Raw genomic sequence first — 10649 nt, forward strand, 5'->3', positions numbered from 1 at the left:
TGCAATCACATTTGCAAACACACTTTGTGAGTAAGAAGGGCTGGAATCCACCTACCCATTTTCTTCCACTTATCCAATTAAAGGCATGGGGAGGCTGGAGCATCTCTCAGCTGCCATAGAGCAAGAGACAGAGTTTGTATTAAACATGGCCAAAGTGTATGTACAAGTAAGTCTTGTTCATTTAAAGCTAGACATCAGACTGCGTTACAGTCTCTTTTCTCTTGGATCTGTATAATGTTAGTGGGTGTGGAACACTGTTATTCAGCAGGTGGGTAAAATATCTAAGAGGAACTGATATTGAGCTAAAACAGCTATCAAGTATGTGCAAAGTAATAGAATAAAAACATGGAGTTAGAGCAGCTAGTACCCTTTAGGTTTTCCTCCAGAAAACCTCAGTATTTAAATAAATGCACATAAATTTATGACAAGACATCAGCGATTGTATTAAATTGCATTACTTGCACAGAAGTAAAACAACTTTCCATTTATTTTACAAGAAAATGCATTCACACGTGAGGATTTTAATGGCACAAACAACAATCTTTAGACAATGTTATTTTACAGTTTAACAAGAAAATATTCAAGCCCCAAGTAAGAGAAGCAGGGAGTTTGTGGTGCTGACAGAAAGTCAGGCATTAGTGGCAATTATATCAATACCACTTATTCTGGCTCAGAAAATAAACACCAATAGTCCAATGAAAATAATAGTCCAGGTGCCAGATGTATAAAACATTCATTTATATTTTTTGTTTCCACCTAATGTCGGGTGTACTAAATTTTAGCAAGCCTCCTATTATTTTGGGGGAAATTTGGGGTCCTATAAAAAGCTGCAGCTCTGCTTTCCTTTTTTCAACAATGAAAAACAACTTTTTTTTGCCTCTCGTAGTAATGTGAGTGGTATTTTCTTTCTTTCCCCTTTTACTTTGGACTTAATAGTTGCCTCTGTTCCTTTTTTCCTTTTGGTTGAGTTTCTTCTTTTGTGATTCCAGAATTGAGATCACCAAATAAAAGACAGTTTCTTTTATCCACCTTGATGAAAACTCTGCGTCCTCTTTGTGGTTCTATTCATCACCATGTGAAATTATTTGAGCTGCAAATGTCCAGACAGTTAAAGGAGCTCCTACATCCATTCATGACTGCAGAACGGAGTGGAAACAAGGCTGATGGACAAGAGTGGAGTTTCATGAAGACTGAAATTTAGGGGGGGGATTTGCGTTGGACTGCCTCTTCCACAGTACAATACAAACCGAATTCATCATAGTGTGGATAAAGATTCAAAATCACTACAATTTCAAACAAATGTATTATCAAAACAATCTTGAAACTGCAGTTTCTGGTCCTTAGACGTCCAGCACCAGCAAGCAGTCAGATAGCAGCATGTACAACAGGAATCATGTAAAGAAATACACTGTCCATAAAAGAAATCCATAATGAATCCAAAAGTATCACTTATCACTTATTTTCCAACAAACAGCGTTGCTGGTACTTTCCCCCATATGAATGACAGCAGTCATCCACAGACAGGCACGTTTCCAAAATATACAGATTTTGCTAATTCTGTTATTAAACACCTTGTTTGTTTTTAATTCTAGGAGTCTATCATATAATCTAGCAACAGTATCTTTCACCATTTACCTGCTTATCACTGTTCAAATAAATGCTTTCACAGACAATCTGTGACCATGTTCCATCCAGTCAATTGTGCAGTTCGACACCAGCAGCAGGAAAGATGCAGAGTATCCTCTGGATACTACTAGCTCTATCATTACTACAAGGACTCTTCATCAGATTCACTGTCTGCATTTGCCTTTGTCAGGAGCTCGAGCTCCTCACCGTCCTGCAACACAAAAAAGAGACAAGGCATCAGAATGAATGCACAAGTGGTCAAATCCAGTGGACAAATCTGCAGACATTGAGGCACTGTGCACATCTTTTTTCTGTCTTCAGAAAGTGGAGGGCAGTATTTGCTCCCCGAAAAACACCGGGGAAGTACCGTGCATTTTAAAGCCACGGCTGCCAATGGAGAGGGTATTTTTGTTAGTGCTCTAGCAAAGAAACAAACACCTGAAACCTGGCATTTCACATGAATTACAGGGTTTCTTCAATACAGAACAGGACGCTGGGGATGAAAAGAATTCCAGGATAGTATCCCCACAGACTACTGTATTGTTAAATAGCTTCTTCCATCAAAAAACACTTGACTACTAAAGGAATTATATGAAGTAAGGCTCCAGCATGAGCCTGAATGCTATTTTCATAGCTGGGAATCAGGTTTCCTCCTGCACTCAAGAAATGACATTACAGAGAAACAAGAGCCAAGTTTCCTGCAGAGCACTTGGTATGTGGGCGGGAGTAGAGGAAGTGGATATACATCAGGGTTAGGTGAGCGAAGTTGTGTGAGGAAAAGGAGTGTGTGGGCTTGTGTGCGTGACTACTGAGGATATGTGGTTTGTCTCCTACCCCTCTTGACCTCTCAAACACCTCCCCGTTGATGACCCGTAGTTTCTCTCGCTGCAGGCTATATTCCAGGTCCTTGTGCCAGCTGGCATTGTAGATAAAGATGGCCAGCAGGACAGTGGGTGCCTGGAAGAAGAAGTCCAGCGACGGGTGGAAGTCAAAGAGGAAGAGGGAGAGGCCTGTGACCAGAACAGTAGTGATCTGGCCAGTCAGCACATGGAACATGTTGTCTCTGAATTTTAAGATGAAGGCCACGGATAAGCCCAGGGCAGCTAGGGAGAACACAGAAGATTATGAGTTCTTCAAATGCATACTAGAGATAGATAAATGAACTAGTCCAGTTAATAACAAATTACATCCAGCAGCTGGATTACTGTAGCTTAGCACTGATGCCAGAAGCAGGACCAAATACCCACCAGGTTCTGTTCAGAGGCATAAAACAACTCAAGTACCAGCAGCTTACAAGATCACAAGTTAAGATGATTTTGTCTGTAGACGACAGAAATTGTACAAAGTAGTGGTTTTGCATGCTACAGTCTTTTGGAGCTCCCACTCCGACCCCTCCTCTATTTACGCCAGCTTTCATCTGATTGGCTGCCCCTACATCTGAGCTTCTACAAACAGAACCAGGTGCTGCACCACTTCCTCTGCTTATCAATTTGACAGACTTCCTTCAACCCAGCCATCCCTTCCAGCTCATCCTGGAGGACACAGTATTCCCCAAGCCCGCTGAGACCTCCTCCCAGTAGGACATGGCCAAAAACACCTCACCTACCTAGGAGTCCAGGAGGAATCCTGGTTAGATGCCCCGAGTACCTCAACTGTCTTCTTTTGATGAACATATTTTCTCTTCCTCAAGCAACTTCTATAATCCACATGGACATGTTTGCATATATTTCAAAGCAGCAAACTAATTAAATTAAATTAGAGTGGACATCTCCAGCAACAGAAATGACAGTAGGAGATCTCAGTTCAATAAACATCACACTTATGCCTGCTTGATATTCATCTTCCAGTCATATGCTGTATAAAACAGTATTCAAATGTCCCTCTGATGTGAGAATGATGCACTACAGTGCTGACTGAAGTTATCAATCTTGTGATAGGCAGAAACACCAAAAGTTAAAAATGTTAAATGTAATTTTGTGGTCCCAATGACTGCATGATGTCCAAAAGTAGAATAAATGTTGAAGTTGTTTTGGTCCACTTTTGTTTAACACTGACATTTTGGAAGAAACTGACAAGTCTGACTAATGGGGAAAGAAAAAATACAAATTTGTGATGACAGTGCGAGTCATTAATCCACCATTACTCACCAGTGACCAGCACCAAGCCCAGGGAATAAATGTTATGTCCATGTAGGAGGCCACAGTGCATGGTGAGACCTCGTGCCTCGCTGTTGAGCCCAAGAGTCAGACCATTAAACACCACACCAAAGGCATACCTAAAAAACACGCAGTAAAAACGACTGATGTTAGCACCAAAGTCATCCACATGTCCTCTGCTTTCCCATTTTCTTCACAAGCAGCTTCTCACAGTTTACTGTTCTGTATGAAGATGCTTTCAGTGAGCTGCTCTCCTTCTTTGAGAATCTTCTCATTGTATATGTTGGCCATGGCAGAGATGAAGCACTGGAGGATGAGCAGGATGTGACCCACACCCAGAGATTGAAGCTTCGATACTACTTTGTCCCTCCAGGCCTGGCCGGGCAGGGTTGATGCCCATGATATACTGGCAGTGTAAAGGAACAAAGATGTGAAAAAGCGTATTTAATGTAACGTGTACATTACAGTATTTCACTGTAGATTAATAAATAATACAAAAATGTTATCAAGTTGCAAAAGAAGTGCTCAGAATTTCCCAAAGCTCTCTGCGCCATTTTACTTACAGAATACTTTCTCGATGCAGCAGTCCAAAACACCATCATTTAAATCTAATATTACAAATATGACAGATATGTGTCATTTATTAGATTACCAAACCTTTTCTTCTCCCTTTGCATAAAAGACCTGCTAAAATAGTTGGAACTGATACATATAATCTTTCCATCTCTCCCTACAGCTGTGGGCAGTTTAATATTCAGCTTCCCAGCATGAGCTGCAAAATCAACTACATTTGAGGGGACTGATCTCACTAAATGAATTCAAGGTGATTAGAAATTATTTGAATACAGTGATAAATGTTTTGCAGCCTCACTACATTTGACCTGTCATGATGTTTTCATAGTTTTGAAATGTTTTACTTAAGTTTCTACACTTTATTCTTTATCTCATGTGTATAAATATGCTCACTGGGTGTGTATTGTTCTATTTTGTGCTGCTGCTCATCTTGTTCTGGAAAATTGTTCTGCTGCAAAAACATTTTAAATCTCCGAAGATCTACTTCCTAGTTAAGTAAAGGTTAAATAATCCTGCATGCTTCACTTTTACCTGCTGTTCTTCATCTCTTCCAGAAGCTGGGTGTAGAGTAGGCAAGAGTTGGAGGGGCTAGAAAGTGGGTTTGAGTGAAGACTGGGAACAGCTATTGAGTTTTGCTTGCCTCCTGATCCTGTTGTCAAGGAAACGATGGACAGGAAGAGAATAACCAACGCTGCCCACTGAACCCAAGACAGGCGCCTCCTGTAGGAAAAGGCCAAGTAAAAAACAAAAAACAAATGACGCTTAATCTATTAGCTTATGATATACAGTAATAAAAATAACAGCCTGAAGATCAAATTACCTGTGAGTGCTTTAGTGCACTGGGACAAGCAAAACACATTCAGTAACAGTGTTCCATGGTATAGGAGACCATTCTCACTCACATGCACACTTTGGTCCGCTTACAATTGGAAAACATGAAAAAAAATGTCTTTTTTCCTCAAGAGACCAACCAAATAAAATCTTAAAATATCACCTCTCATTCCACAATCAAACACACACAACATGTTTCTGAAGAACAGTTGAGTTAAAAGTGAAACTTACTTCAAAACTATTCTAAAGAGCACAGCTGTGGTCAGGATGACAAAGTTAGAGAACAACACTGCCATAGCCTGGGAACAAAAAGAACAGCAGCAGCTCAGCACATTTAAAGCATCAAATGTGCAGGACATTTTGTTAATGCCAGTCTGATATGAAAAGCTCAAATCTACAAACTGGAAAATGAGATTTGGATGTTAACAAAGGGTTAAAAAAATTTGCAGTCCAGGCAACCACATTTCCCTCTAGCAGCTATCATTTAGCAAACATCTTAAATATCTTATCTGTACTGACGGGCTGCAGGTAGCTCATAACATAGAAGATGATGAGGTTGTCAAGAAAGTAAAGGAAAGCAGGGACGGCCCACTTCAAGGAGCTGAGGAAGGAAGAGCTGGAGGCACAACCCAAATCTCTGCATGATCGGCCCTCTGTAGTAACAGAAAGAAAGAGTCAACGAACATCCTTCACTCATGGAACACAGAATGAGGTCAGATGAACTTATGAACACAAATATTAGTTGTAAGACTTGTCGTGGTTTTTGTCATATTCGAGACATGATAAATACTAATACCCAGGTTATTGATCCCTTCTATTTTGTAATGGTTAATTCAACATTCCTGTTGCCACTGACCTTTAATTGGAGGGTTGACCTTATTTTGACTGGCCATCATTCACTAACCTGTCTCCTATAGACTTCATTAGTTTAGATTTTTAGTGCCTTCTACGATCCAAGCTAGCAGATGTATTGAAATCTAAAAATAATTTCAACAGTCAGTCACACCTATGTATGATAAACTAATAGGTACAATCCCAAAATTCTGGAGACACAGGACTTATAATAAATAACACATAATTAATAATTCATTAATAATGGTCCTCTACAGGAAATTGGGCCAGTCTGACAGAAAGATTCTCTCTTTGTAAGTTTGAGATGAAAATTTACACAAATGAAACCACAAAAATGGGGCTTTTAACCTTAAAAACAGATCAGTCATATTTAACTGCTATGTTTTCTTTATTTTCATAGGCAAACTTGTAATCACACCAACATTATCTTAGTTTTTTTTTTAACTTCTTCCACATTCAAGCAGTTTGCCCAGATATTTGAAACTGGGGGTGTTTTCACATCTATAGTTCATTTACTCTGGTCCTAACCACTTGATGAGTTTGTAAACTTTTAGCTTTTCCCTGTGATTGGGTTTGTTTCCACACAGAGAAGAAATCAAGTGAACTCCACACAAACCAAACTGCGTCACTACAAACAATGTGACAATGTTCAGTTTGCTCAGCAGCCAGATTTGTCGGGCTGGGAGCAACAAAAGTAAACGCAGGAAGAAGGTGCTGAACACACAGAATTTACATTTATTTCATGGTTAGCTGCTAGCTCGTACAGACCTTTGCACATCTATAGTACCTTTCGATGCTGAGATTACAAAGCATACATTGCTATGGGATGGGGGTTTTTTTATAGCTCAAACTACACCTTCACACCATAAACGAACCGCTCTGGAGTCAATTTGGAACTGTACTGAGACCACTTCCTCCAAAGGGTCTCGGTGCTGTTCTTTTCATCCGCTCCTGAGTGCAGTCACACCTGCACGAACGAACTACACCAAGGGGGGAAAACGAACTAGAGTTTGATTTAAACAGACAAAACACCGCAGGTGAGAAAACACTTCGAGATGTGATATGAAACCAGACCATAAGCTGATCCCAACTAGGACACACATGCAGGCATCAAAGTTTACCTCGGACTATGACCCTGACTGACATGACCAGACAGAAGAGCAGTTTAAGAGCCTCGGCAAGCAGATTTACAGATGCTGGGAGGAAGTCATACTTGTTTTCTGCAAAAAGAACAAAATGTGAAGACACGTGCTGAGCAAGCTGCCAACACATCACTGTAATGCATGCAAGAAAAATTAACACTGTTTTTTAAATCTTTTTATCCAGCTGTGAAAAAAAAAAAGTTGTGTGCATGTGTTTACTGTCAGGTAATCACCGGCATTGGCAGACATTTTCAGAAGTAGGATGCGGCTGGTCCCCAGTGTTACAAAGCCTAGCCCGAGAGCAAGAGTGTAGGCTGATGAGCGGGAGCACAGCCTGGGGCACAAGGGGCAGCATGCCATGGCTGCGACTGGAAATGGATCCAGCCAAACCTGCTGGAATACATACAACGATGCACGCACACATGTTTATCAGACTTCCCCTTTACATTATGATTATTATACTGCCAAAGAATTTTTTAAAACTTCAATATTCAGTAAGATGACCTTTATATTCCAAGAAATCTATGTATCAGGCAAGCTTTCAGGTCAATTCTTTAAGTAATCCAAGAGATTTATGTGGATGTTGGCTGTTTTTGTTTATTCTCTGTCAAACTATGACTCAATAAGCACTGTTGCAACAGGGCTCACAGGGATTTTCAGTCTGGTTATTGTGTCATTTGGCATACCATAACATTTTCTTCCAATTTCCCTTCCTTAAGAGTAATTTTTTGACAGCCACCCTCACACTGATACCATTTCTGATGCGGCTTCAGTAAGCAGTATATGGATCAACTGCAAGCCCAGATGCATCTCTCAGGTCCTGTGTCAGGTCTTTGCTGCATTTTTTCACGCTGATTCTAAAGAACGTGACTTTGAGATACTGTTAATCAGCTGTGGGCAGGTTTTTAAGCCTGCCACTTCTTCTTTTGTCCTCCACTTGTCTACCTTCCTTTTGCTTTTAAAGACACGCTGCACACCACGCTGAGATATGCCAAGTTTTCAGCTAACACTTCTTTGGTGCAAAAAATACAATTTTGTCCCTGTCAAACAGCATTATCCTGGGCATTTGTTGTATATTCAAATAAGTAAATGGGCACAAATTCTGTGTTTTTGTGAGAGGCAGCAAGTAATAAAGTGGCTAGAAATATATTTTAATATTGCCTCTTTGCTCAGTTGTTTGTTATGTGCAGACACAACACTGAGTTGGGCTCTCCTATTCTTGAATAATTCACAGGTCAGTGTTAAGTGGCTTATCAAACAAACAAAAATAAATAAATAAAAGTTCCTCTGAAAATAATCAGGTACAATGACTGGACTGAAAATTTGTTTTTCTTTAACAAAAAAAAAAAAGCCGCCAATAGCCACAAATGAGGGAAGCTTCAATATTTTAGCACAGTACTGTATATCCACAATTTCACCAAGACAAAAAAACACTCCCTGCTTAAGCAATAAGTATTGGTGCTTGGGGGTTTCTGTTCACTAATTTAACAAATAATAATAATAATAATAATAATAATAATAATAATGATTACACTAGATAGCTATAATAACTACTGAATGATGTTTTAAAAGTACTCTTGCTTTAATTTAAGCTTATTTGATACAGTGCTTCCTCTCCTTTACCTACTCACAAGAGAAAATACGTGTTTTGTACTCTTGCAATAAGGCGTTTGGGGGAAAAACGCGACTTACATTACCATGATCTTGGCGTCTGAGAACCTACACAGACCTAAATACACAGAATTTAAACACCGACACTTTGCTAAAATACGTAGTTATATTTGACTTTTACAAAGACTTACTGACTTAAGAGCTAACAAAACAAACTAACGGCAAATTAGTCGACAGTTTTTAAATCAACTTCCAGCTTTTGAGATAATTTAAACTCCATTGCCATGTCCAATAATACTCATAAAAATCACCCGAAAATTGGCAGGACGGTAAGTTAGACTGTTCAAACACACAAAATTCAACACACAGCTCTATAAGCACAGAGGTGGCCTTGCATCACTAGCCTTTAAATCGTCACCTTTATGCCAATAAACGCCGATAAAACACGCTTGTTCTTTTAAATATTCGGAAATTATTTTTGAGGCCACTGTCCATAACATGAGAAAACAGGGCAGTGTTATAAATACCTGCCTGTTAGTCTTCTTTAGTACAAAACATAACCGAGGGATTGCATTTCGCCAACACTACCGCTTCCTGGTTGATCTGCGCAGGCGTTAAAACACAGGTTACGACGTCATCCCGTTTTGGGCTTTAGGGTTGACGTCACGCCGCATTGCATTGTGGGATCGCGGCGCCATGACAGAAGGCCACAAATCAAAACAAACACACTATTGTGTTGGAAGCAGGACTATCAGAACCATGCTTAACCTCCTAGGACCTGCCGTCCACATATGTGGACATCACATTTGGGTTATTTAGACAAAAATACTCAATTATGCTCTACATGGGCCTGATATCCACTTACGAGAACATTATACTGCTACTGTTCTATCAAAATTTTAAATGAATATCCTCATTTGTGGCTCTCATTTTTCTTAAAAACAAAAATAAGGTAAAAAAAATCTGGTAATTCTTTGTTTTTACATTCATCGGGCCCCAATATGCCCAAATATCAAAGAGAAATTAAAAATGCATGTCGTGGAAGAGTTCGGGTCTTAGGAGGTTAAAATCAGCGCAAAAGACAAAGGGCTGTATCACGACCGATTGCGCCCAGATGCCAAGAGACGGTGTTCCAGATCTACTGGCGTTTAGATCAACTGGCGTTGGTCGAACAGATGTGTGGCAGTCTTGCGTTTCAGGAGCTGCTACCGACAAACCAGCAAAAAAACGCCAAATGTGTCATCTGTGACACTTGTGAGGTTGTCTCAAACACACTCCGTCAGTCTTGATGCTGTTGAACAACAAAATGTTTAAAAATGTGGCGAGTTTACCTGGTGATATCCTCATGCGCGACGCGATCGCGAAAACAGCAAACAAGTAACACCACGCCGATGTTGTTCACAGGACAGCAAGAGTAAACGATCGGGAGACTTTGTCGTCGTTATCGTTCCCCTCGCACGGTTTATTTCTCCGAATTCAGCGTTTTTGCTTCACAACTACAGCGAGCAGTTTACTTTGTGCACTAACATGGAGTCGAGTCAACCAGCGCCACCTCTGGCCAAGTGCCACAGCCTACAGCCAGATCAGCCTGTGACACACATCTGCACCACGTTTGATTTCGTGTCATGCACATTTGTACCTTTCAGTTGTGTCTGTTTGTGCGTCATGCAAATAAACCTTTGAAATGAATGAAATGACACTAATATTTCACTAGTGTTGTAACATCACATGTCGTTAGCGTAGTCTGTCTGTGTCTTTTCTCTGCGAACAAACATGTTAGAGTTGGTTGTTATATACAGTCTGTATAAGTGTGGTTAATCTAATAAACATTTGTAAGGAGATGGCAGTTACTGTGAAT

At 40.1% G+C, this 10649-nt stretch overlaps 1 protein-coding gene across 4 annotated transcripts; it reads right to left on the reverse strand.

The window, feature by feature from the left end:
• Positions 1 to 439: 439 nt before the first annotated feature.
• Positions 440 to 9438, reverse strand: slc35a5 (solute carrier family 35 member A5). Of its 4 annotated transcripts, none has more exons than XM_005940053.3 (10): positions 9323 to 9438; positions 7414 to 7570; positions 7160 to 7258; positions 5706 to 5839; positions 5418 to 5485; positions 4887 to 5075; positions 3994 to 4188; positions 3774 to 3901; positions 2461 to 2729; positions 440 to 1837 (listed from the first exon to the last, which is right to left on the reverse strand). In XM_005940053.3, exons 2-10 carry the CDS (start codon positions 7538 to 7540, stop codon positions 1769 to 1771), a joined length of 1278 nt encoding a protein of 425 aa, XP_005940115.1. In that variant the 5' UTR covers positions 7541 to 7570; positions 9323 to 9438; the 3' UTR covers positions 440 to 1768. The 4 variants fall into 4 exon arrangements, with proteins under 4 accessions (XP_005940115.1, XP_005940113.1, XP_005940114.1 ...); XM_005940051.3 differs by having other exon boundaries at positions 7414 to 7573; positions 9319 to 9423; XM_005940052.3 differs by having other exon boundaries at positions 7414 to 7573; positions 9323 to 9417.
• Between the last annotated feature and the right edge of the window lie 1211 nt (positions 9439 to 10649).

Source organism: Haplochromis burtoni, unplaced genomic scaffold (genome assembly GCF_018398535.1).
Source record: "Haplochromis burtoni strain Fernald_Lab_line unplaced genomic scaffold, NCSU_Asbu1 Contig_280, whole genome shotgun sequence".
NCBI classification, from domain to species: Eukaryota; Metazoa; Chordata; class Actinopteri; order Cichliformes; family Cichlidae; genus Haplochromis; species Haplochromis burtoni.